This window comes from Anser brachyrhynchus (genome assembly GCF_964034855.1).
Source record: "Anser brachyrhynchus genome assembly, chromosome: 28".
NCBI lineage: Eukaryota > Metazoa > Chordata > Aves > Anseriformes > Anatidae > Anser > Anser brachyrhynchus.
Window position 1 is genome coordinate 2,356,567 of NC_137721.1, and position 22,073 is coordinate 2,378,639.

Sequence of the window (22,073 nt, forward strand, 5' to 3'; positions counted from 1 at the left end):
CCGCAGGCCCACGCGGAGGGAAAAGTGGGGGCTGCGGGGGCAGGAGGTTTCTTGGCTGATTAATTACTCGCAGGAAGGGGGGGAAAAAAAAAAAAACCACGCAGCTACCGTGCCGGCAGCTCATTTGCTGAACGCTGGAAGTCATCACGGGGCAAAGGCGGGGTGAGAGAAAAGGGAAGGCGGCAAGGGCTGGAAATAACCATGGGGGCACCCTGTGGGTGGAAGCCGGGGAGGGCAGAGAAGCAAAAAAAAACCATCGCGGGGAAGCGAGCAGCTCCCGATGGCGTGCAGCTGGACGGATGCTGTCCCCACGGCCGGTGATACTGTGACATCCCCGGGTCCCTGGGTTAACCTGGTCCCTGCCTCGGCTTCTCCTTTTTCTGCTCCCCGTGGTGCCAACGCACAGCCCCACGTAAGGCGCAGGGAGGGAGGCGCGGGGGGGGCGATGCTTGGGGAGGCTGAGAGCGGGGGGAGAAGGTGCTAAAGCCAAAGGAAACGCTGACGCCCGGGCCCGGTGAATCAGCGGGGGGCCAGGGGGGTGTGCAGGGGGGCACATCCGCTGCCTCTGTGCTCGGAGCGCGCATCCTGCGAGGGGGGCGAGGTGGGGGCTGCGCCCCGAAGGGTTTGGGAATTTCTCCAGTCGCACCCCAGGGCCTTCGTCGTGCAAACCCCGAATCCCCGTTAGCTCCAAATCCTTGGCCCCATAAAACCCAAGCACATGGCTCCATAAACCCAAACCTGTGTCCCCCCCAAAACCCTAAGATAAACCCAAACATAAACCCCAAACTGCTGGCCATGTAAACCCCAAATCCTTGGTTCCACAATCCCCAAATCTTCAGTCCCATAAATCCACAGTCCTTAGCCCTATAAAACCCAAACCCTTGGCTCCAGAAACCCCAAAACGAGGGCTCCATAGCCCCCAAATCTTTCCTGTTAACCCCAAACCCATGGCTCCAAAAACCTCCAAATCTTTCCTCTATTAACCCCAAACCGAGGGCTCCATAACCTCCCAAAACTTTTCTCTGTTAACCCAAAACCTTGGCTCCATAAAACCCCAAACCCTTGGCTCCGTAAAACCCCTAAGACCCCAAACCCTTGGCTCCGTTAACCCCAAACCTTGCCCCCCCAAACCCCAAACCTTGGCCCCATGAGCCCCGAGCATCCTTTGAGGGCAGGGACCGGTTTCCCCGAGCGCTCTCTGGAGGCCGCCTCCTGCTGCTGCAGGGCACGCATCCGGATCCGGCCCCAACCCCACACCAAGCAGGGCTTGGAGCGGGTGCTGCAAAGCACCGGGGGGGGGGGGGAAGACAAAGCCAAAAAAAAAAAAATGTCCAACGGGTTTATTTTATTAAAAAAAAAAAAATTAGATCCTCTATGAAAAAAAAAAAAAGACAAAAAAACCAACTTCCTAACACTGCCATAATGCTTCGATCCACTGCAAACTGTAAAAACAAGCTTTTTATATATTAAAAAACAATTTTACATTTTACAATTTTCTACACGCATGCACAAGGGCTCGGCTCTGCGGAAAAAAAAAAAAAAAAAAGAACGAAAAAAGGTGAATTCTTCTTAAACTCCAAGTGGAAAATTCCCCCCCCCCCCCAGCCTACAACATCCACTCTCACTCACTGAAGTCTTTTTGCAGTAAAACACCCCCAAACCGGGCTCCCGGCGGCACCAGCCCCCCGAGGGGCTCCGGCACCCGGGGGGGCTCCGGCGCGGCGGTGCTGGTGTAAACGGGACTGGAAGCTGGCGCGGGACAGACGCTGGCACTGCGGGGACCTGGCGGGGCTATAAAGACACAGAAACTCCGGAAAAATGGAGATTTCCTGGGAATTTGGAAAGGCGGTGCCCGCCCCCCACCCCTGCTGCATCCCCCCACAAGCTTGTGCTGGGAGAGCCCTTGAAATCCACTGGGGAGCCTCTCTCTGCTACTGGTATTTACTGGGGAAGCCCCCAGGCCCTCTGGGGTGGGACGTGTGCGTCACAGCGAGGGAATTTGGCAGGTCTCGCCACCGAGCGAGCCCAAACTCAGCTCGGGATGCCGCGGTCACCCCCGTGAGCGCCCCCCCCCCCCCGCAGCACAAAAGCCAGATGAAAAAAAGAAATTAAAAAAAAATAATAATAAAAAAACAACAACCAAAAAAAAAACCCATGAGGTATTTGCAACCTTAACAAAACCAAGGGAAGGCAAAAGCTTCTGCAGGCACGGGGACCCTGCGTGCGCTCGGTGCCCCACGGCGCGGGCAGCGCGGGTCCGAGCGCTGCGGGGTCCCCTCGCTCAGCCCCGCCGGGGGCCACCACGTCCCCATCTCCACCGCAGGGCACAGATTTCAGACCCTGCTGAACCAAGACCCTTTGCAAAGAAGCCACCTGGGGCCAGCACCGGAGCCCGAGGGGTGCTTAGGGCCGTTCTGCAGCAAACTATAGGGTGCTGTGCCCCCCAAATCCCGCAACCCCTCGCCCTCACCGGCCAGCCCAGCACCACGGACGAGGCTGGGATGATTTTTGCCCCGCTCCAGCAGCCAGCACAACTCGGGCTCTCGCCACGCTGCAGGAACGGTGCAAAGCCCCCCCGTGCTCGGAGCTGGCAGGGTAGGCTGCGGGGACGCCGATCTCCTCGGGGGCACACGCACCGCCGTCGAAAAGCCGCTTTTTGCCTTAAAACCCCAACTTTCTCTTGCTTTTGTTAAGAGCTGAGTGTGGAAAACGGCGGGGAGGCGAGGACCTGCCCGCGGCCGCATCGCCGCTTCAGGTCCTTCCCCGGAGGCCGGGGAGGGGTTCATAGCAGCCACAGATCGCAGAGGTGTTTGCAAAATACTCCAAAAGTCTCGATTATTAAAAACCAGCCCCGGACGCCGGGCGGTGTTTTAAGGCCAGAGGCAGGACAGTCGCCAGGTAGAAAACGGGAAAGCGCAGGGGGTCCGCCAGACCCGGCCGCGCTGGAAAGACGCTGGTGAAGGAAATTCAAACGGAGGGTTAGCCCTTGAGTTATGGCACCGAGGGACGCCGTCGCCTTCCCGGCCGCGACACCGTCCTGCGCTGGATGCGCCTCCTGGGGGATCGCTACAAGGACCTGGGTTTCGGGGAGCGCGGGGACGAGGAGGAAGGGGCTCGGCTCGCCCGACGGGGACCCGAGCCGGAGGGCGAGCGGTGGCCACAGGTTGGTGGCGGGGCCAGGCGCGGGCACTGCTTCCAGGTGCCTGCCGCAGTCCTGCCCTCCGGCCGCGGCCTCGCTGAGCCTCGGCAGAGGCGGGGAGGACGAGGCGGGGTGGCCCCCCCGGCCCCTCTCCACCCCTCGTCAGCTCACACGGAGGTCTCCGACTGCAGCCTCATGACGAACTTGTGCGACTTGGGGTCCACGAACTCCTCCGAGAGCTTGAAGAACGGGATCTTCTTGGTGCTCACCACCAGGCTGAAGTCCTGGCGCTTCAGCACGAAGACCACCCCGTCCTTCAGGCCGTTCGTCACCGGCTCCTCGCTGACCAGCGTCCACTGCTTGGCCAGCCAGCGGTCCTTGTGGTACTGGATGGTGGGCCCGGCGCTCAGGTACCGCTCCAGGAACGCCTGCAGGAAGGAACGGACGTGTGAACGTCAGCCTTTTTCTTTTTTTATTATTATTTTTTAATTTTTTTTTTTTTTGCAGCCTCAAGCTGCTGGGCAGGTCCTGCAGGAAAAGCATCGCCGCGCGGCAGGTCCAGCAGCTGGGAACCTGCCCCCATCCATCGCTGCCTGGCACGCCTGCTTCTCCGGCTGCGCCGCACCACAAAAAGCCTCCCCCCACCCCTCGACCTGCCGGGGGGGGCTCTCACGCCGTGGGCAAAGCCCCCCCGAGCCCCTTGCCCTGGCGGCTGGGTCCCGTCCCGTTGCGCCCCCGCGCACCTTGGGCGTCATGTCGTGGGTGATGCAGAACTCGAGGTGCTGCAGGATGCTCTCCATGGTGTGGTAGGGCTGCTGCTTGGTGGTGCGCAGGTACTTCTGCATGGCCCGGGCCATGGAGGCGAAAATGGCCTGGGCCGCCTCCCGCGGGTCCATGATCTCCCGCGGGTTCTTCTGGTCCTCCTCCTGCAGCCGCTTGATGTGGGTGAAGGCCTCTTCCACCGCCACCACGAGCCTGCCGGGACAAAGACCCTGTGGAACCTCCTCCTCGGAGCAATTCGAAAGCTTCTGGACGTGGTGCTGAGGCCCTGCTTTGGGTGACCCCGACGGGGCTCAGCTCGGGCCCGAAGGACCCCGCAGTGCCTCCAGCCGCTGCCACTCGGGGTCTCCGTGACTCCACAGCCCACGGGTGCAGCGGGGCAGTCGGGGCAGCAGAACCCGGTCCTGAGGTCCCCAGGAGCCCTGGGGGTTGATGGAGCCGTTCGCCACCCCTCCGCCCCACAGCTCCGCCCCGTGCCCCGTACCCCGAAAGCAATTTTACGGGGACATCACCCAGCACCCTGCGATGTGCTGCTCCAAAAGCAGCTCCAGCTCTTGGAGGTGGCCCCGGGGCTGCTCCCTCCCTCCTGGCACCCCAGGGGGGTCCTGGGATGGTTCCTGGGGTTCCCCAGGGCCCGGTCCCCGCTGATGGCCCCGTACCTGGCACGGCGTTTCCGCACCCTGCGCTCGTGCTCTGCCTCCTCGTAGTAGTACTCGTTATGGCTGTTGTCGCGCCTGCGGGCAGCCGCGGCGATGACGGCCCGGGACTGCCCCGTGGAGTTGTTCGTGCTGTTTTCTGCAGGGAAAGGGGCAAGCTCAGAGCTGGGGGAGCGGGCACTCCGGGTCCACCCCCCCCCCCCCCCGCCTCCCAGTGCTGCTGGCATGGCCCCGTCCCGCGGCCGCGCTCGACTTGCTCCTGCTTGCAGCAGGGCGTTACTGGTGTGGGCTGGGAACCGGCACCCGACTCGCCCGCGCCAGCCGGGACAAACGCACGCAAATCCAGAGGGACCGGCTCGGCGCCCGGAGCCCGGCCCGGAAAGCTGCCTTCGGAGGGGAAAACACCGGGATGGGAGGAGGGAGAACGAGAGGAGAAGCCAAGGGAACGGGGGGAGCTCACCCTCGCCAAGGGAATAGACTTTAAACCCGGACATTTTCTTGGACAGGACGGATTTTGGCAGGTTGAGGAGGGCAGGATTGTAGACTGGGAAATCGTGGTAATAGTTCTCCAGGATCCAGACGGCCGCTCGCTGGATGCTGCAGGGGCACGGGGCACAAAGAGCAGGTTAGCACTCATCGGGGGCACGCACACGGCCGGGACAGGACGGGGAGGGAGCACAGGGCTCTCACTGCGGGCACGCGCACGGCTCCTCCGGTGCCGGGATGCAGCGGGACGCAGCGTGTGCACACCCGGGTGCAAACGCCCAAGCACAAATACACACGCACGAATGCAGATGCACACACAGAGACACAAAAACGCGCGTGCGAGCACACAAACACCCGCATGCAGATGCACACACACGCGTGCAAACACACAAAACACACACGGGAACACACAAGCACCACGACTGCACCGCGGTCCTGCACGCACCGGAGCCCGCGCCGACACGGGAGCTCACCCAGACCCACAGGCGCCCCCCCCATCCCTTCCCTGTCCCCGTCCCCCCCTTTTACCTGAGGTGCCCGACGTTGTAGAAGCGGCTGGCCCCGTCGGTGGAGCGCACGGCCTTGAGCGTGAACTGGGGCTGGAGCTGGCGCAGCTCCAGCAGCACCACGGCCAGGTAGTGCACGAAGAGCAGCGCGTCCACCAGCGAGACGGCGTACTGCACGATGCCCTGGTAGTTGCGGTCCCGCGAGTCCAGGATGCGCACGCCGTAGAAGAGCCAGTAGGAGACGACGAGGAGGAAGACGAGCACCATGAGCAACGCCCGGAAGACGAAGACGCGCGGGAAGAAAGCCTTGGGGCGGCGGAAGAAGAGCGCCCAGCTGCCCAGCAGGAGGATGAGGAGTTTGAAGGCCACCGAGATGAAGAGCCCCTCGCAGGGCGTCCCGCAGGGCTCCAGCTCCTCCCGCCACAGCAGCTGGGGCAGGAGCATGAAGGCGAGGGGCGTGAGGAAGGCGAGCAGCGCCAGCGCCCCGGCCAGCGCGACGCCCAGGTGCCGGGAGCAGTCCAGGTGGGCGCTGTCCTCCATGTCCTTGGTGATGCGCGTAATGTCATCGTGCGAGATGCTGTGCTCCGACGTCCCCGTCACCACCGTGGTGGTCTCGCCCCAGTTGTCGTCCTGGGGAAGGGGAGAGGGTCACGTGGAGGAGGGCCCTGCCACCCCGAGACCCCAACCCAGCCCGGCATCCCCCCCCGGCCCCCAAACCTCCAAGCCCGGCGTGCTGACCGGTGCCATCACCCCCATTTAGCGGCCGGGGTCGGGGGGACGGCGAATCGACCAGGACCCTCTAGGAAATCCCCGTCGCAGGCTCTGCGCCGCGCTCCACCTCTCCGCCCCGCCGCGCACGACGCGGGCGAGAGCGGCTTTGCAAGTGGAAGGCATCCTGTTTCCAGGCAAATCCCCTCATTAGCGGGGCCAGAGCCAACATGCCCGGCCGCCGTCCCAACACACCCTCGCTGCCGCCTCCTCCGCGCCGGCTGCCGCTGCCTGCTCCAGCGCCGGGGCAGGGCGAGATCGCCGGCGATCGGGGCTCGTGGCCGCGTGCCGGCTCGCCATCACTCCGTTTTGGGGTACGCGTCTCTGCCAGGGGGACGGGGCAGTTTCTTAAACCTTAGTCTGTTTTTTTTTTTTTGTCTTTTTTTTTTTTGCTTTTTTTGTTTGTTTGTTTGTTTTCTGTTTTCAGATGTATTCCCTGCTTGTAAAACCTCTCCATGCAACCTCCAGCTTCACCAGCACGATCCCAGGCAGGCGCCAGGCCCCAGCAGCTCCCCAGCAGCCAGCACAGCCCGTCCCATATAAAAGCAGGACCGGGAGCGGACACAAACCCGCAGCGTGGCCGACCTGGCCCCGTTCGTTTCTTTTTTTTCACCAAAGCCACGCAGGTGTGGGAGTGAGTCGTCCCTTTTTGATTCCTTCCCAGTTAAAACGTGGAGTTTCAGCAAAGGGAGGCGGTGACGCCGCCGGCGGCGCTCCCCTGCACCCAGGGTCTGTCCGTCCGTCTGTCCATCCTCGCGTCCTGCTCCCCAGCACCTCGGCGTTCCTGAAGCCGGGGCTTTCCTTGTACGTGACAAAGCCGGGATTTTTCCTCCCGGAATTTCCGCAGGCTGGCAACTTCGTCCCGAACCGGAGCAGAGAAATAACCCCCGAGCCGGGGGCTTGCTGGAGGCAGGAGGAGCGGAGAGGTGCTGGCCGCCCCCGCAGGACCGCTCCGTATTTCCAGTCCGTCTTTCAAGTCCTTTGCTCCGGCCACTGCAGGAGTGCGCGGGCGGCCGCGAGCAGCTCAGGCAGCACCGGTGGCACCGGCTCCGTGCTGCGGGAAGATGAAAGAGCCAGAGGTGCCCGTGTAGGTGGCTGGGAGATGATTAAAGCCAGGGTCTGGGCTCTGCGGTGGCCGGAGGAGCTGGCGCCCAGCCTGGTCCCCCTCGTCGCTGCAGTGCCCTGTCCAGAGCATCTCTGATCCCGGGGGGGGGGGTGGATTTTGCTGCAATGATTTGGGCTCCAGGAACCCTCCCGGGGGCTGCAGGTCCCGCACCGGCAGCAGAGAGCTCGACCGGCTGCACAAACCCGCTCGTCCGTTTGATCCTCCCAGGGACGGGGCTGGGGTTATTAAACCTTGGCAGGGCCGAGCCGGCGTCGCCCTGCAGGCGCTGAGCGAGGAGCAGGAGCGGATCCGGAGGGAGCAGATCCCGAGGGAGCCGACCCCAAAGGCGTTTTCCACCCTGGGCAGCGGGCAGGGAGCTGCGGGCACCCCGTGCCCACCCCAGCTGCATGCCCACACCGCGACAGCCCCGCCGTCCCCTTTCGTCTGGCCCCCCGCCCTCGCCGCGGGCACACCGAGGCAGCGCCCCGAGGTGCTGTCAGCCCGCCCAGGGCCAGCCCGACCGGCTCCACCGCTCCCCGGGGGCGGGCAAGGCACGCCGGGACCCCCCCCCCCCGCAGCTCCCACCCTCGGCAGCGCCCGCCGGGGCTCTTGCAGTCGTCCCCTTCCCCAATTCCCAGCCCCGACGTGGGCTGGGCCCGCGCCGCCGAGGTTGGCTCGGGATTTGGGGCTGCTCTAAGTGCAGGGCCGGCTCCTGCCCCCTTTCTGGAGCAGGGATGGAGGCGATGCAAAGCCCGGCACGCCCCACGGCAGCCCCCTGCCCATCCTCACCCTCTCGTCCCCCCGCGTCGACTCGTTGTCCAGCAAGGGCTCGCCCGGCGCTTGGATGGTCACCGACTTGTCCCCGCGGCTCCCGTCCCGGCTCTTGGAGCGGTGCCGGTCCCGCCGGTCCCTGGGGGGCAGAGAGGGGAGCAGGGTGGGTGCGCGCCCACGGTGGGGACAGGGGACCCCCGGGGACACGCCAGCCCTTCTCACCTGTGCTTGCGGGAGCTGCGGGAGTGCCCGGATTTGTAGGAGTAGCCCGAGTACTGCGACTCATTGTCCATGGTGTCGGCGCGCCGGGGCTTGTGCCGCTCCACGCCGAGGGGCTTGGGTCTCCCCGGCCCCGGGATGGCCGCCAAGGCCTCCTTCAGAGGGGGCTTCTTCAGGCCGAGGGGCACCTTCAGGAAGTCGACCGTCACCTTGAGGGACTCTATTTTGAACACTGGGCTGGGCTCGTCTCAGGAGAAATCGGTGCGCCCGCCTGCGGAGGGGACGGGGAAGGGTCGGTGGCACCGCCGCGGCCCCCGGAGCCGTGCCCGGGGACCCCAGGGTGTCCCCGCCGCCGCCACCAGGACGCCACCACCGCCCGCCCCGTCCCTGCGGATCCAGGTTTAAAGCGGGGACAGGACTTCAGCGGGGAAAGGATGAAGGAATTTGGGTCGTTTTGGGGCATTTTCTATTTTAAACCCAAGTTGGGTCCAGGGCCACCTCCTTTCCCTTTATTAGCGATTAGCTTCTAACTGCGCTGTTTCGGGTGATTTGCCCTTTAATGAACATCGCCATCGTTATTTTAATTGCCAGGAGAGTGCCTGGGGTGGGGGCCAAACTTAAAACCCAAAAAAACCAACAACAACAACAAAAAAAAAGAATGAATAACTTGGCGCAGGCAAGCTTGCAGGCCCGGCTCGCAGTCTGGGGCTCTGCCCGAACAAGTTTCCCGGCACGGATTCGGCATCTCACACCCGGATCAATGCGGGCCCCGCAGCCCCCGTGGGCACGGCGGGGCTGGGAGGGGGGGGGCGGCTTCGAGGACGGGGTCAGAAGCCCCCAGGACGAGCCCGCAGCCCGGTGCAGCGGCGCCCAACGTCTCCCTGCGCGCCGCTGCTGCGTAAATCCGCCCGGACGCGCGCCTTACGCCCACCCGCGCTTGCTTATAGGGCCGCGTCTCCGCTGCATTGGGAAAATGACGTGGGCTTTACGGCTGCGTTACACCCCCAGCCCATCGGCAGCACGGGAGCTGCTCGCAGCCCCCCCCCGGAGCATTTCCACCAGGAAGGGACCTGGACCGAGACGGCGGCCACCGCGGTGTCCCCCCGAACGGTGACACCCCTGCGGGGGCATCCCAAACCCCACTGAGGGGGGTCGCAGCCCCCTGTCAGCACCCAGATGATGTCTGTGGGGTGGGGTGGGGGGGGTGTAAGGGACCCCCAGCACCCCGAGTGAGCACCCGGCCACCCCGGTGCGTGCCGGGGGGGTGGGGGGGTGCCGGCGGTGGGGGCCGAGCCGGCTGCGTTCGGGGTGGGCGCGTTACCAGGGCAATGCCATTTTGCCCAAATAAAACCCAAATGTCTTCTGGCCTCTTTTCCGAGGCCTCAGGGGGGGAGTCGAGGAGGGGAAAAAGAAGCGAGGCTGGGGACGGACGGACAAGGGGGGGACACCCTTTTGTCCCAGATGCTGGATGCTCGCACGTTTATCACTATGGAGACAAAAGCCCCCCCACGCCGGTTGTCTAGGAGATGGCAACGGGGGCCCGGAGCTCGTCCCGGCGTCCCCAGCGAGCGATGGGGGAAGGGGCAGGGAGAAAGGGACCCCCCCCGGCCCCCCTGCCAGCACCCCCCCCCACACCCCCCCCCCCCCTTCTTCTGGGCTTTGTTGGGAGGCCGGCATCGGGTTTCTGGCAGGAACAATGCGAGGGCCGGCGGCTCGGCGCAGGGGGGCCACGGCTGGGCTTTTCCCCCCGACCCTATTCATTAGCGCCACGACGAAGGGGCCTTGCCACCGCTGGCTGCTCCCACCCGAGGGGACAGCCGGGTCCCCGCGGGGCGGTGGGGGACAGCTCGGGGACTCACCGGAGGGGCGCTGGGGCTGGAGACGGGCGCTGTCCCCCCCGCGGGCGGTCACCGGGGCGCTCGGGGCATCCTCAGCGGGCGGCGGGGACGGCATCCAGCTGGCGGCCGCCGCGGCATGGGGGCCGCTCACGGGTCGGGCGTCCGCGCCGGGGCTCCGAGCTGGGGGGGGGGAAAAAGGGAAAGGGGATGAGCAGAGAAGCGTCTCCGTCCCTGGCAGCGGCCGGCAGGAGCGGTGTCCCCTCCCCTGGGGGCGCGTCGCCCCCGGATTGTCACGCCAAAGAGGACCACGAGCGTCCTGCGCCCCAGCACGTGTCCACCACGAGCCGGTGTCCTTGTCCCCACCCGTCACTGCCCAGCCACCAGCGAGGGACGGGGCTCACCGAGGGTGTCGCCGGTTACGAGAGCCCCGGCAGAGCCGTGGTGGCATTAGGCAGCTCTGGTGGCATCGCGCTGCAGAACGCCCCCCGGGGCGGAGGGAACGGCGCGGCCCCCGCGCCCTCTGCGCCCCCAGCCCCACGCTCCGGCATCACGCAGCCGGCTGCCACCTCCCTGCTGCCCCTCGCCGTCACCCTACAGAAGGGGCAAAGCCCCCCCTCCGGCATCCCCTCGGGGTCCTGGCCCCATCCAGACCCAGTCCCTCAAAACTCAGCCAAAATCAGGAGGGGGTTTCGGCGCGTCCCCGCCACCCGAGGGACCGCAGCCCTCCAGCAGCCCCGCGGGTTCAACGCTGCCCAAACACCCCAGGCAGGACCATCCCTCAGCGAACCAGGACAAAATCCAGGCAGGCGTTTCTAACGGGAGCGAGCAATTAGCCACGGGAACGGCTCAGGCCCTTCGATCACAAGCAGCGGTTACGGGCTCGCCGCGGAGCTCCTCTTCCTCCCGCCCCAAGCACTGGCTTCCCCAGAGGCGCAGCGCCGAGCCCGGCACCCCCAGCGCCTCCGCGGCCCCCGGCCAGCCCGAGCACCCCGGGGGCTCTTCCAGCTTTCCCTGGCGCCTCGCGATGTCCCCGGAGAAGGCGGAGGCAGCTGCCGCGGTGCCCAGCTCCAAGTACAAAGCAGCGCGGCGTTTCTCACGGCAGCTGGAGGAGCGAGGGGCTTGGCCGCTCCGGCGGGGAAGAAAGGGATTTTTTTTTTTTTATTGTTGGTGGTGTTCAAAAAGAAGAGTTTGCCTGGCAGAGCGAGGAGCCGGTTCGGCAGCACGGGGGCTCAGGTGGAGCTGGAAATGGTTGCCTCGTCTGCGGGAGGAGAAGCGGCTTCGCCTTACCCAGCCTCTGCGAGCCAGCAGAGCAACCGCCGAGGGCTGGGAGCAGAAGCCAGACACAGGCAAATGAGTAGGAAAACTCAGTTTTTTAATAGCGAGGTGATTAACCATTAGAACAAACTCCCCAGGGGAGGAGAGGATTTGCCATCTCTTGACATCTTCAAGTCCAGACTGGATGGCTTCTCGGGATGCTGCTGAAGCACATCTCGGGCTTCAAAGCAGAGAGAGCTCGGCTGGGGCTCCGGGGCGCACGTCCTGCGGGCGGTCAGAAAGAAGCTGCCGCCACCCCCCCTGCCTTTGAGTCCGCGAATCTCAAACCTCAACTATCGCTTGCCTCCAAATGCCCCAAAAAAGACCCAAGTGCTCCTCCACGAGAAACCTTTCTCGCTTTAAACAGCTCCAGGGAGGAGCCCGAGAGGCAAACCCACTCCTCCCCTTCCCAGCCAGGCAGCTCAAAACCACACGCCGGGGCACCGACCTTCTCCCCATCCACGCCATCCCCGAGACCACGAGCTTCCAAGAGCCAGAGAGGACATTTGCTGGCAGCAGGCAGCTCTTCCCGAGGGACGCAGCCCGGCGGCACCACTCTCCTCGTCCGTGCCAAGGAGGATTTGAACCAGCCCGGGGCTGCTTTGCCCTGGGGCAGGTTGGAGGGTGCCCACCGAGACCCAGAACCCAAACCCCATGGGGTCACCGGGACCGGCCCGGCCAGCTACTGAACTGCTCCGCCTGGTTGCTAAATGCCCGTACGACCGTGCCTTTACACCACCGCGTGCCTTTACACCACCACCGCGCCGAGGTGGTGCTCTTTACACCGCTGGTGTAAAGCATCTGCAAATCCAGATCGATCACCGAGATAGCGGCGCGAGATGACGATGCTCTCATGTGGTTCCAGAAGGGGTGTGAACGCAACCCTCTGCACGCCGACGAGAGCTGGCTTCCCACCGGCGAAGCCAAGCAGGAATAGCGGCAGGGAATACCGGCACATCGAGGCGAGCATTTTCCTCCCAGGCCTGGGGAACGGTTGGGAAACTGAGTCAGGCGGTGGGCAGCGTCGTGCTGGGCACCGTGGGGAGGACGCCGGGGTCCTGGGTCCTGGCACACGGCTCCAACGCTGTTCATGCTCTCAAGGGGCCCCGAGGGCTGGCAGCACACCTCTGCCCGCCACAGAGATGGGGAAACCGAGGCACACCGCAAGCTGGTGTCTGTAAACGCTTAAGGACAGGCAGAAAACCTAACGTGAGCCTCAGCTCTGCTTCACACCGTGACTTTTGGGCCGTCGGAGCTGACACCAGGGAGCTCGATCCAGGGAGCAGCGCAGCGAGCATCCCTCCGCGGAGGAGCCGGGGGGCACAGCCTGTCCAGCCCCCATCACACCTCCAAAACCAGCCCCAGCTCTGCCACAGCCTGGGATCGGAGGCAGCTCCCGGCCCTGGTGCTGGGGTCTGCCGAGCCCAGCGCCCCGCGCGTCCGCTCGCTTGGCTGCACAAACACGCCTTGCTGGCTCCGCACAATGGACGCCGTCCCCGGCCAGCCACCGCCTCGGTCCCCTGCCGGGCCAGCCGCCACCGTCCCGGCGGAGCCCCAAGGCCATCGGGGAAGCGGGAGGTGATGGGGACAGGGAGGGGACGGAGCGGTGGCTGTGGTTCCCCCACGCACCAAATGCCGTGGTTGCATCCACGGGGACGGAGGAGGCTGCCGGCACCGCGGCGCTGGGTGTCTGCGGGTGATGCGCAAGGTGCAGGAAGCTTTGTGGGTGCCGTCTGAAGTCCTCTGCGTGGAAAGGGGAGAAGGGCTCCAGCCTTCCCCAGGCAGGAGCTGGGGGACCGGTCGGCGAAGCATTCCCCCTGCTACAGCACAGCCACGTCTAGCCAAGCCTGCCGAGGGGCTGGGGAGAATTCGCCCGGCTCCCTTCGTCTGCACGCTCCCTCCAGAAGCGCAAACGCAAACCCTCTTCTCCCCGAGCCCTCTGGGCCACATCCAGCCTGGCACCTCCTCGCTGAGCTGCGTCCACGCCGCGTCTCTCCTGCTGCCTCTGGGGAGTCTCGTGCCGGGGAAGAAGCCAGGGGCTGCTTGGCTCCGTCGGATGCTGAAGTCCCCCGAGATGGGCTTGCAGGAGCAGCCCCAGCCCTCCTCACGTGCTTTGGAGATGTTTCAGGGAAGCTGGTCCAGCCCCAGCCCCACAAGGCTCTGGAGATGCCACCACCACGCTCCCAAGGAGGAATCTGCAAACTTCCACGCTGGAAGAGGTCCCCGGTCCGTCGGCACAAGCAGGCGCTTCAGAGGGACGCGCAAAAGGCCCATGGGAAGCCCGAGCAGCTTAATCCAATTCCCCCATGGGGTCCCATTCTGATCTCAAATTGCTCAGCGTCAGCTTGGATGCAGAACGTTTAATATCCCTTCCCAACTGTCAGCTTTAATTACGGTCACGCGGGATTGTTACAATATCCACAGGAACGTCCGAGCGCCCGGGGATTCCCACTGCGCAGCTCCGGGACAAAGCCCAGCCTCTCCCCGGCACCGGGTCTGCTTCACGGGGTGAAGGCGGTGGTGGCCGTGCCGGGATGCACAGGTAAAAATGGCTGCGGCAGGTCCAGAACCAGAGGGAGAAAATGTACCAAACCCAGGGGATTTGCATGAGAAGGGCTGGCTGCAAAGAGAAAGCCATTTGCATTGCAAAACGCCGCAGCGCCAAGGGAGCCTAACTGCGGTGGCGCCGCGCGCACCCCACGGCCCCTCAGCTGCTCCTGCTCTGCCCTCCTGGGCTCAGATCCCCACGCGGGGGGCTCAGCCCTGCACCCACGGCCTCGCAGCAGCTCCCCCGGCGGTGCCTCCCGCGGGGACGCGGGCGCGGGGCGACAACCCCGCGGCCACCCCAAGGTCCTGGCGCGCAGGAGGACTCGAACGCCGCGGTCCCGGGCTCCTTCGCTGGTGGGCGCGGGGTCCGAGCGGCGCTGCAGGGTGCTCGGGCGGGGTGAGAGCTCTCCCACAGCACGCGTGGTTCGGGACGGCACTTTCACTTCAGCGGCCTCTCCGACAGCGTCGCGGGAAGCCCTGTCCCCCCGCGTGCTGCAGCGATGTCCTGAAGGACCAGCCCCGACCCAAAGTGACGCTGGCCGTGTAAACAACCCCACTTGTGGATGTTTTCCAGCTCTGCTTAATCCGCTCGAGTGCCTGGCGCTAAATCCCGCAAGGCTGTGGCGGGCAGACGGTGTGGTCCGTGCCTCGGAGCCCCGAGAAACAGAGCAGAGACGGGGGCTGTCCGGGGCCGGGCACGTCGGCAGCTGGCCCTGCGGGGACTTCGGCGCCGTGCCGTCACCCCGTGCCCGCTGGCGGGCCACGACGCCACGGCTCCGACCCCGGTGCTTGCAGGAGCACGGGGGCAGCCAGGCAAGGACGGCGGTGCCCTCGCCGCACGCTTCTCCCAGGCCCCCTGCCCAGCATCCTGGCCGGACAATAAAGCCATAAAGCATCTGCCAGCCACGCCGGCCCTCGGGAAGCAGACCTGAAATCTCAAATTAGCTCAGCCCAAAGACCTGGGGCTGCTTCAGCCGTGTCTGAAGCCGGGGAGATGGGCTCCCTGCCTTCCCCCATGTCCCCTCCGGCCCCATTGTCTGTGATCTGATCCAAACAAGAAACATTTTACCATTCAAACGGCTGAAGCCAGCCTGGAAGAGCCGACAAACACCAGGCAAATCGCGCCAGAAGCCCCCCTCCTCCGGGTCACCCTTTCCAGCAGGGAATGCCCCGGGACGGAGCAGCTTTCCTCCAGCATGGCCAGCACCGGGTCCCTGCTCAGCATCCAAATGCTGGCGCACGCTGCCAGCCGCGGAGAAGCATTCCTGGAGCACGCCACATCCCAGGAAAGTTCCTGGGAGCCCCGCTGTGCGCCTAATGGGAACCTGCGGCTGCCCCCAAGGCCCCAAGTCCCTGTAGGAACGATGAGTGCTGTTAAAGGAGCAGTGGGAATGGCAGCCGGCTGCGCCCGTCCGTGGGGCTGTGCCACCCCGTTAGCTCCTCGCACCCTCTGCCCCGTGGGACAGGGTGCCCGGGGGCGAGCAGGAGGCTCCAGCACCCCACATCACGGCGTGGGGCTCAGCACAGGCAGCCCTGGCTGCCGAATGTCCCCCACTGCCAGCATGAGACCCCACCTTCCCCCTCTCCTGGCTGCCCCGAGGTGGCCAAATTCCCCAGGAACCCACGGCAGAAACGGGACCAGCAGCACAAAGCACCCCAAGCTGCGGGAAGGGACCCCCTCCGGACTCTGCAAGGAACCGAACCGACCCCAAATCCTAGGCCTGACGTTCTGGGAAGCGCTCGGTGGTCGGGCAGAGCCCTCGCGGGGCCGATGGCTGGATCCGTGCCTCTGCCTCGCTCCGGAGGAGAGCAGCGGGGCCAAACCCCCCCGTGGCGACGGGCACCCCCGGGTCTACCAATGGGGCTCGGAGCTACCCCTGCCTCCGACGGAGTCATCTGCTAATTAAATCATCTGCTCGGGTCCCGCGCTCGCCCCCAGCACAAAGGCAGCCCAAATCCCCAGGAGAAGCCCGGAGATCGCATCTGACTCAGGCTGCCTCCGAGCCCGGCTCAGCCCCAGCACGATCCCGAATTGCTGTGATTAAGCAAGAGCCGTCCCCAGAGGCTCCGTGCAGATAATATTTAATTCTTCTCTCCTTCTTTTTTTTTTTAAAACCTCCGCCTCGCTTATTATACCGTGGCCCGCAGCGGGAGGTGGGGGGGGGGAACAGGCTCTACTCCCTCTCCCAAGGGAAATGAAGCCTCTCGCCCCAGCCGGGGCAGCAGGGCCGGTGTCTGCGCCCGCCGATCGCAGGGAACTCCCAGGCGGCTCAGGGCGCTGCGCCAGGGCCAGGACCAAGATAAACCGGATCAGGATCCGGCCGGGTCTCTGCCGGGAGCAGGTGAGCGTGGCGGCGGGGAGCGGCTCAGCACCTTTCTGCTCCCCGCCGCGCACCCGGCACCGCGGGAGGGGGCCGAGCCCTCGCCCACCTCCCCGGCACCCTTCTGCTCCCCGGGCAGGGGTGCCAGGGGAGGGGGTGCGGGGGTGCCGGCTGCTTTTGCTGCCCACCAAGGGGCTCCGAGCCCCGCGATGCGGCCCCCCGGTGCTGGGGAGCGGGGGGCACCGGGGGCACGCAGCTGGGGGGGGGGGGGTCCGGGGCGAAGCGAGCGAGCAGCAGCGGGGCTGGGGGGGGGTGGTGGGGTGGTGGCTGCCGCTGCTCCCCCCTCGCCCGTGGGCTCCCAGCAGCCGCCCGCCCCTCGCCCCCACTCGCCCCCCACTCGCCCCCCACTCGCCCCCCGCTCGCCCCCACTCGCCCAGCAGCGCCTTCCCCCGCCCGGCCGCGGCCCCAGGAAAGTCCCCGGCTTCCCAGGCCCTCGGGCAGGCCCGGCCCCAAGGCGGCTCCCCCCTCCCCGTTCCCCCCCCCTCCCAAGCCCGGGACCCCCCCCGGACCCCCCCCCACTCACCATTTGGGCACCTTTGTGCGCGCCCCCCCCCCCCCGCGCCCAGCGCCACGAAAATCCCGGGGCTGCTGCGGCGGCGGCGGCGGCCGAGGAGGAGGAGGAGGAGGCGGAGGAAGAGGAGGAGGAGGAGGAGGAGGAGGAGGCGGAGGAAGCCCCGGCTCCCAGCGGAGCGGCCCCCAAGGCCCCGCCGCTCCCCGGGCCCCCCCCCGGCCGCTGTTCCCGGCCCCCCCCCGCCCTCCCATTGTCTCCCATCCGCGCTCCCGGCGCCCCTCCGGGGCTTGGGGACCCCATTGTCCGCCCCATTGTGTCCCCCCCCCTCCCCGGCATCGCTTGCTGCGGGGATGGGGAGGGCGGGGAGGGGTCCTGGTGCTGCGCCCCCCCCCCCCCCAGCTGGGGGTTTTGGGGTGCAGGTCGCCAGCGGGCCCCTGGAGCCCACCAGGAGCTTGTGCCGGGGGTGTGCGTGTCCCCAAGGGTCCCCCCCTTTTAGGGTGGGACCAACCCGGGGGAGGTTCAGGTTGGAAATTTGGGGAAATTGCTTCTCAGGAAGGGGGGGTCAGGCATTGGGACGGGTTGCCCAGGGAGGTGGTGGCATCGCCGTCCCTGGGGGGGTTACGGAGAGGTTGGACGCGGTGCTTGGGGACGTGGGTTAGGGTGTGATATTATTTAGTGGGGTGTTATTTAGTGGGTAGGGGGACGGCTGGACCAGATGAGCTTGGAGCTCTTTTCCGACCCTAATGAATTTAGGATTCCCCCAGGGAGAGGTGACCCTGCAAGGGCACCGGCCCATCGGGGCCGCACTCCTGCTCCCACCCTTTGTGCCAGGCCTGAGCGCTTTGGGGTGAGGACGTGCGTGTGGACAAACGTCTCCCCCCTTGTCCTCGAACGTGTCCCCCCCCCGTGAAAGCCGGGTCTGTCACCCACCTCCAGCACGGTCCCCGGGATGCCTGGGTCTGGCCGTGCCTGTCGCAGCTGGGGCATCCCAGCCGCGGGTCGTGGTGTCGGGGGGGGCCAGCCTAAGCTGGGAGCCCCCCAGCCCCGCTCCCGGCAGCCCCAGGGATGAGGGGTGCACACGGATGGCTGCAGGGGGGGGACACCAAGAGGGACGAAGGGGGACAGAGGAAGGGGTAGGGCAGGGTGGCACACACCCACAGGCCGCACGTTTCGGGAGAGGGAACCTGGGGGGACCAACAGGGATGGAGCCAGGCCCCGTGGGAGCCCCTGCAGCGCTGGGGGGCAGCGGGGGGGGGGGACAGCAGGGACAGAGCCAAGCCCTACAGGAGCCCCAATGCCAGGAGCGGGGGTCCCCACTGGGGCAACTGGGGACAAGCATTCAGGAGCAGCCCCCCCCCCAAAATCTCAAGGGCTGTGCTCCCACCGCCTCTTTGCACCCCAGGGTGCTGGGGGGGGGGGGGGGGGGCAGCCCCTCCCCACGGTCAACAGGGGACACCCACACGGTGCCCCCTGCGCACCCCGTCCCGTGGCCGGGCTCTGCCCCCCCCAACGTCCCCAGGCCGGTGGGGGGGGGGGGGGGGGCACCCCCATAGCGGGTGCCGGGGGGAGGGGGGGCGCTGTGCGCGGAACAGCGCCGGGCGCTTTTCTCTCAATGAGCGGGGCTGGGAAAAGGCCGGCCCCGCCCCCCCGAGCTGACCAATGGCGTGCCGAGCTCCCCTCCCGCCGCCTCCCCATTGGTGGAATTTAAATGGCTTGTTTGCGGGCGGGGGAGGCTCCGTAGCCTCCGCCCGGTTCGGCCTCGGTGCCCCGTAGCCCCCCCGGGATCTGCCCCCAGCCCCACAGGGTTCCCCCCCAAGCATCCTCCCCAAGATTCCCCCCGACCCCCCCAGGGTCCCCCCAAGTTCCCCCCCAAGTAGAGGCGCGGGCAGGCGGAGGCCGGCGGCAGCCTCCCCGCTGCTCTCGGGGGCTCGAGGCCTCCCCTTGCCGGCTGTGGGGCGAAGGAGGCAGCCGAGGCTGTGGGGTTGAGCTGGGGGCCCCCCACCTCCCCCCGGGCCCGCACGGCTCCTTTCCTCCTTCCTGGCTCTGGTGGAGGCCGAGCGGGGCCCCCCTGAGCTTTTCCTACCTGCCGGCTGGGCCGGATCCTGCAGGAGCTCAGCCTCAGCCTTGGCCCCTGGGGCTGCTGCGGGTGGCTCTCGGCCTCCACCCGCGAAATGGCGAGGCGATGCGGTGCCGGAGGCAGATCCCAGCCCGTGCTGCTCCCCTGGCTCCAGGCCCGGAGCTGGGGGGGGTCGCTGCCCCCCTGTTTTCACACGGTGAAACAGGCCCCGCGAGCCTCTGAGGCTGGCCTCAAGGTGCAGCCCTGGGGGGTGCAGGAACCCCGGCTGGGTTTGGGCCCTCGTGGCCCCGCGGGTCTTTGGGGATCGCTGCTGGGTGGGGACCCCTCTGCTACCCCCTTCCCCCTGCAGCCAGCTGCCCCGGGCTGTCCTCTCGCTCCAGCTCCGGCTCCAGGAGTGATTAATGGGCCCTGGGAGCTCATTCCTGGCCAGCTGGGGCTGCCGGAGCCTCCCCGCCATCTGGGAAGGGCCGCATTGTTCCACCTTGTGATTTACAGGGACGGTCCCCTCCCTCCCTCCGCACCCTGCTCAGGGCAGCAGGCGAAAAGCCCCGACCTGCAAAGCACCGCGAGGGGCACCGGGGCTCAGCAGCACGGGGGTGCTGGGCACCGTGCTCCCATCTCCCAGGGACAAAAGCTTCCCCAGCACCAGCTCCGTGTTGCCTTGACCCCAAAATCCTCTTGCGAAGGACCCTTGCTGCCCCTTCCAGCCCCGGCAGGTCTGACCCCGAGGCGTTCCCCGGGCGGCACGGCTGGGTTTGTTGCTCCACCACCGGGACGGGGCGAAGGCTCCAGCCAGATAGCTCAGGAGATTAGGAGTCCTAGAAAGCAGCGGCCCTGCCCCAGGCGGGATCAGCAGTGTCTGCGCCCTCCCTGCAGATGTTTGTCTGCAAACCCTGGGGCGGCAGAGTCCCGGCCACCCTCCTGCCCCTGCCCCACGTGCTGTGACCCTGCCGGGGGGGACAGCAGGTCCCAAACAGCACCGGCCGTGTGCCCTCCCGCCCGGCTCTTGCCTTGCTGCTGCTTATCTCTGCTGGGAGATCGGCGAGGCAGCCCGCTGCCTTGTCTGGAAGCAGGGGATCTGCTCCCTGGCTCTTAGGGCATCGGCACTTTAGGGTCCGGGCTCACCGTTCCCAGCAGCTGGGGGTACCCCCGTGGCCTAAAGAAGCATCGACAGCAGCATTTTGAACACTGGCTCGCTGAGGGCGCTTTGGGAAGGTCCCACCTGAGCGCACGGGCGCTGCTTCCCGTTTTCCCTCGCACCCGCTGGTGGCTGGCGCTCTGCCTGGGGACAAGGCTGCTGCAGGGCCCTGGGGTCCCCAGCCTGGGGTGACAGAAGCTGACGTCGGTGTACGGGACCCCGTTCTGGGGACCCAGCAGATGGCACTGCCGCCTCATCCAGACGAGCTGGGGACACAGCTGCTGCCCGTGGTGACATCCCCGGGGACGCAGCCTCCCGGCCACCCGCTCCAGGGCACGCCTGGCCCTGCTGCAGCTGAGACAAGCGGGGTCCTTCCCCCTTCCCGAAGCGGGGTGGCCCGTCCTGCCCCCTGCTCCTCTTGGGGGGAGGAAGAGCAGCAGGAAAGGAGGCAACCTCCTCGTCCTCATGCTCGATGCCGGGCAGAAGCAGCCGAGCAGTTTCATGCACGCCCGCTCATCGGCACGTTCGTGACAATTTTCCGTGGTTCTTTTCCAAATGTTGTGTGAAGCCTCCCTCGGGCACGCACCCGCATGTGCACCGGGACCAGCGTCACCGGCGTGGATGGAGAGATGGAGATGTGCACGGGGAGAGGGGGGAATGGCTGCGGGAGCAGGGAAGCATCTAGGGAAGTGCTCGGGGAGGCAGAGGGGAAGCAGAGCTGCCCGTTACCTTGCGAGCACAAAGAGCAGGCGAGGGACCCAATCTGTTGGAGATGACAGCGAGGCCAGGACCAGCGTCTGAATTAGCATGAAGTGTTGCCATTGTGTGAAGCACAATGAGGACCATATGTCAGGGCCGGGGCTGGCAGCCGGGGACAGCAGAGGTTCGGGAGCCGAGGTGGGGCTCGAGATTCCCTAACCCGATTCCCACCTCCGGGCTGGATGGGGTGGGATGGAGATGTCCCCGGTGAGACCTGGAGGTGCTGGGAGCAGAGCTGGGGGCTCCAGTTCTCCATCAGCTGCTCCTGCACCTCCCCACCTTTTCCTGCTGCCGGTGCGGGGGCTCTGCAGCCTCCCCGCGTCCTTCCCCCGCTCCCTCCCCATCTTTATTATTTCCCCTTTGACGCATCTCCGCTGAGCCGAGCTGCAGCCGAGGCCAATTGATTATATGAAGAAATTTGGAGCAAGTCGGTGAACAGCTGCAACCTGCCCCCAGGGATGCGCGGGATCGGCGCAGACAAAGGAGAGGAGCCGCAAACTTGCTTCCCCGCACGGCGCGGGGTGGGCCGAGGAAGCGGGGAGAGCACCGGGGGCTCGCGGGGACAAGGGGGACCGGGGACAGGGTGGGGATATGTCGGGAAGGGGACCGAGGGGGCTCTGCTGGGCAGAGGGGCATGGGCGAGTGACGGGTGGCTTTGGAGCCGGGGCTGCGCTGATTTCCCAGGGGGGTGAAGGAGGATTTATTGGGCGCGTTCGGAGATGCTGGTGCCTGGACCACGTGTCCTCAGCCCTCTGCTGTCACCAGAGGGACGGCACCGCTCGCGGGCTGCTTGTCCTGGCTAAAACAGTGGCTGTGGTGCCCAAGATGGGCTCGGGTAACTCTAAGGACTAGAAGGAAGCTTTCCAGCCTGGCTGAAGCAGCGATCCAGACGAGGACGTTCAGCATAAGCCCTGTGGCTTTGTTCCTTCCCCATCTCCAGGAGGAACATCACCGGGGTGCCCGTTCCCTGCCCGGATTCATTGCTGCACCCCACCCTGCAAGCACCCGTGTGCTCGCTGCCTGCAGAGCTGGGGAAAAGCCCAGGACCCGGTGTGAGCCCCAGCCCAGCCAGGACGAT

The 22,073-nt window shown here is 66.1% G+C and overlaps 2 protein-coding genes across 3 annotated transcripts in view; one reads left to right on the top strand and one right to left on the bottom strand.

Annotated features, from left to right (window-relative positions):
• The window catches only part of COPA (COPI coat complex subunit alpha), a 134,954-nt gene that overhangs the window by 60,873 nt on the left and 52,008 nt on the right, over positions 1-22,073 (top strand). The window lies entirely within an intron of this gene.
• Positions 1,415-17,155, bottom strand: VANGL2 (VANGL planar cell polarity protein 2). Of its 2 annotated transcripts, XM_080570221.1 has the most exons (9): positions 17,034-17,155; positions 10,290-10,448; positions 8,434-8,701; positions 8,230-8,350; positions 5,590-6,197; positions 5,036-5,172; positions 4,579-4,714; positions 3,883-4,114; positions 1,415-3,567 (listed from the first exon to the last, which is right to left on the bottom strand). In XM_080570221.1, the coding sequence occupies exons 3-9, from the start codon at positions 8,502-8,504 to the stop codon at positions 3,307-3,309; spliced, it is 1,566 nt and encodes a 521-aa protein (XP_080426347.1). In that variant the 5' UTR covers positions 8,505-8,701; positions 10,290-10,448; positions 17,034-17,155; the 3' UTR covers positions 1,415-3,306. The 2 variants fall into 2 exon arrangements, with proteins under 2 accessions (XP_080426347.1, XP_080426348.1); XM_080570222.1 differs by lacking the exons at positions 8,230-8,350; positions 8,434-8,701; positions 10,290-10,448; positions 17,034-17,155 and adding an exon at positions 6,285-8,219.

Bases quoted from the DNA above. Each gene is read 5' to 3' on its own strand.
- VANGL2 (XM_080570221.1), bottom strand. From the start codon at position 8,504: ATGGACAATGAGTCGCAGTACTCGGGCTACTCCTACAAATCCGGGCAC. The intron at 8,351-8,433 runs GTGAGAAGGGCT...TCTGCCCCCCAG, and splicing joins CGCAGCTCCCGCAAGCACAG to GGACCGGCGGGACCGGCACC. The intron at 3,568-3,882 runs GTGCGCGGGGGC...TCCTTCCTGCAG, and splicing joins CCCACGACATGACGCCCAAG to GCGTTCCTGGAGCGGTACCT.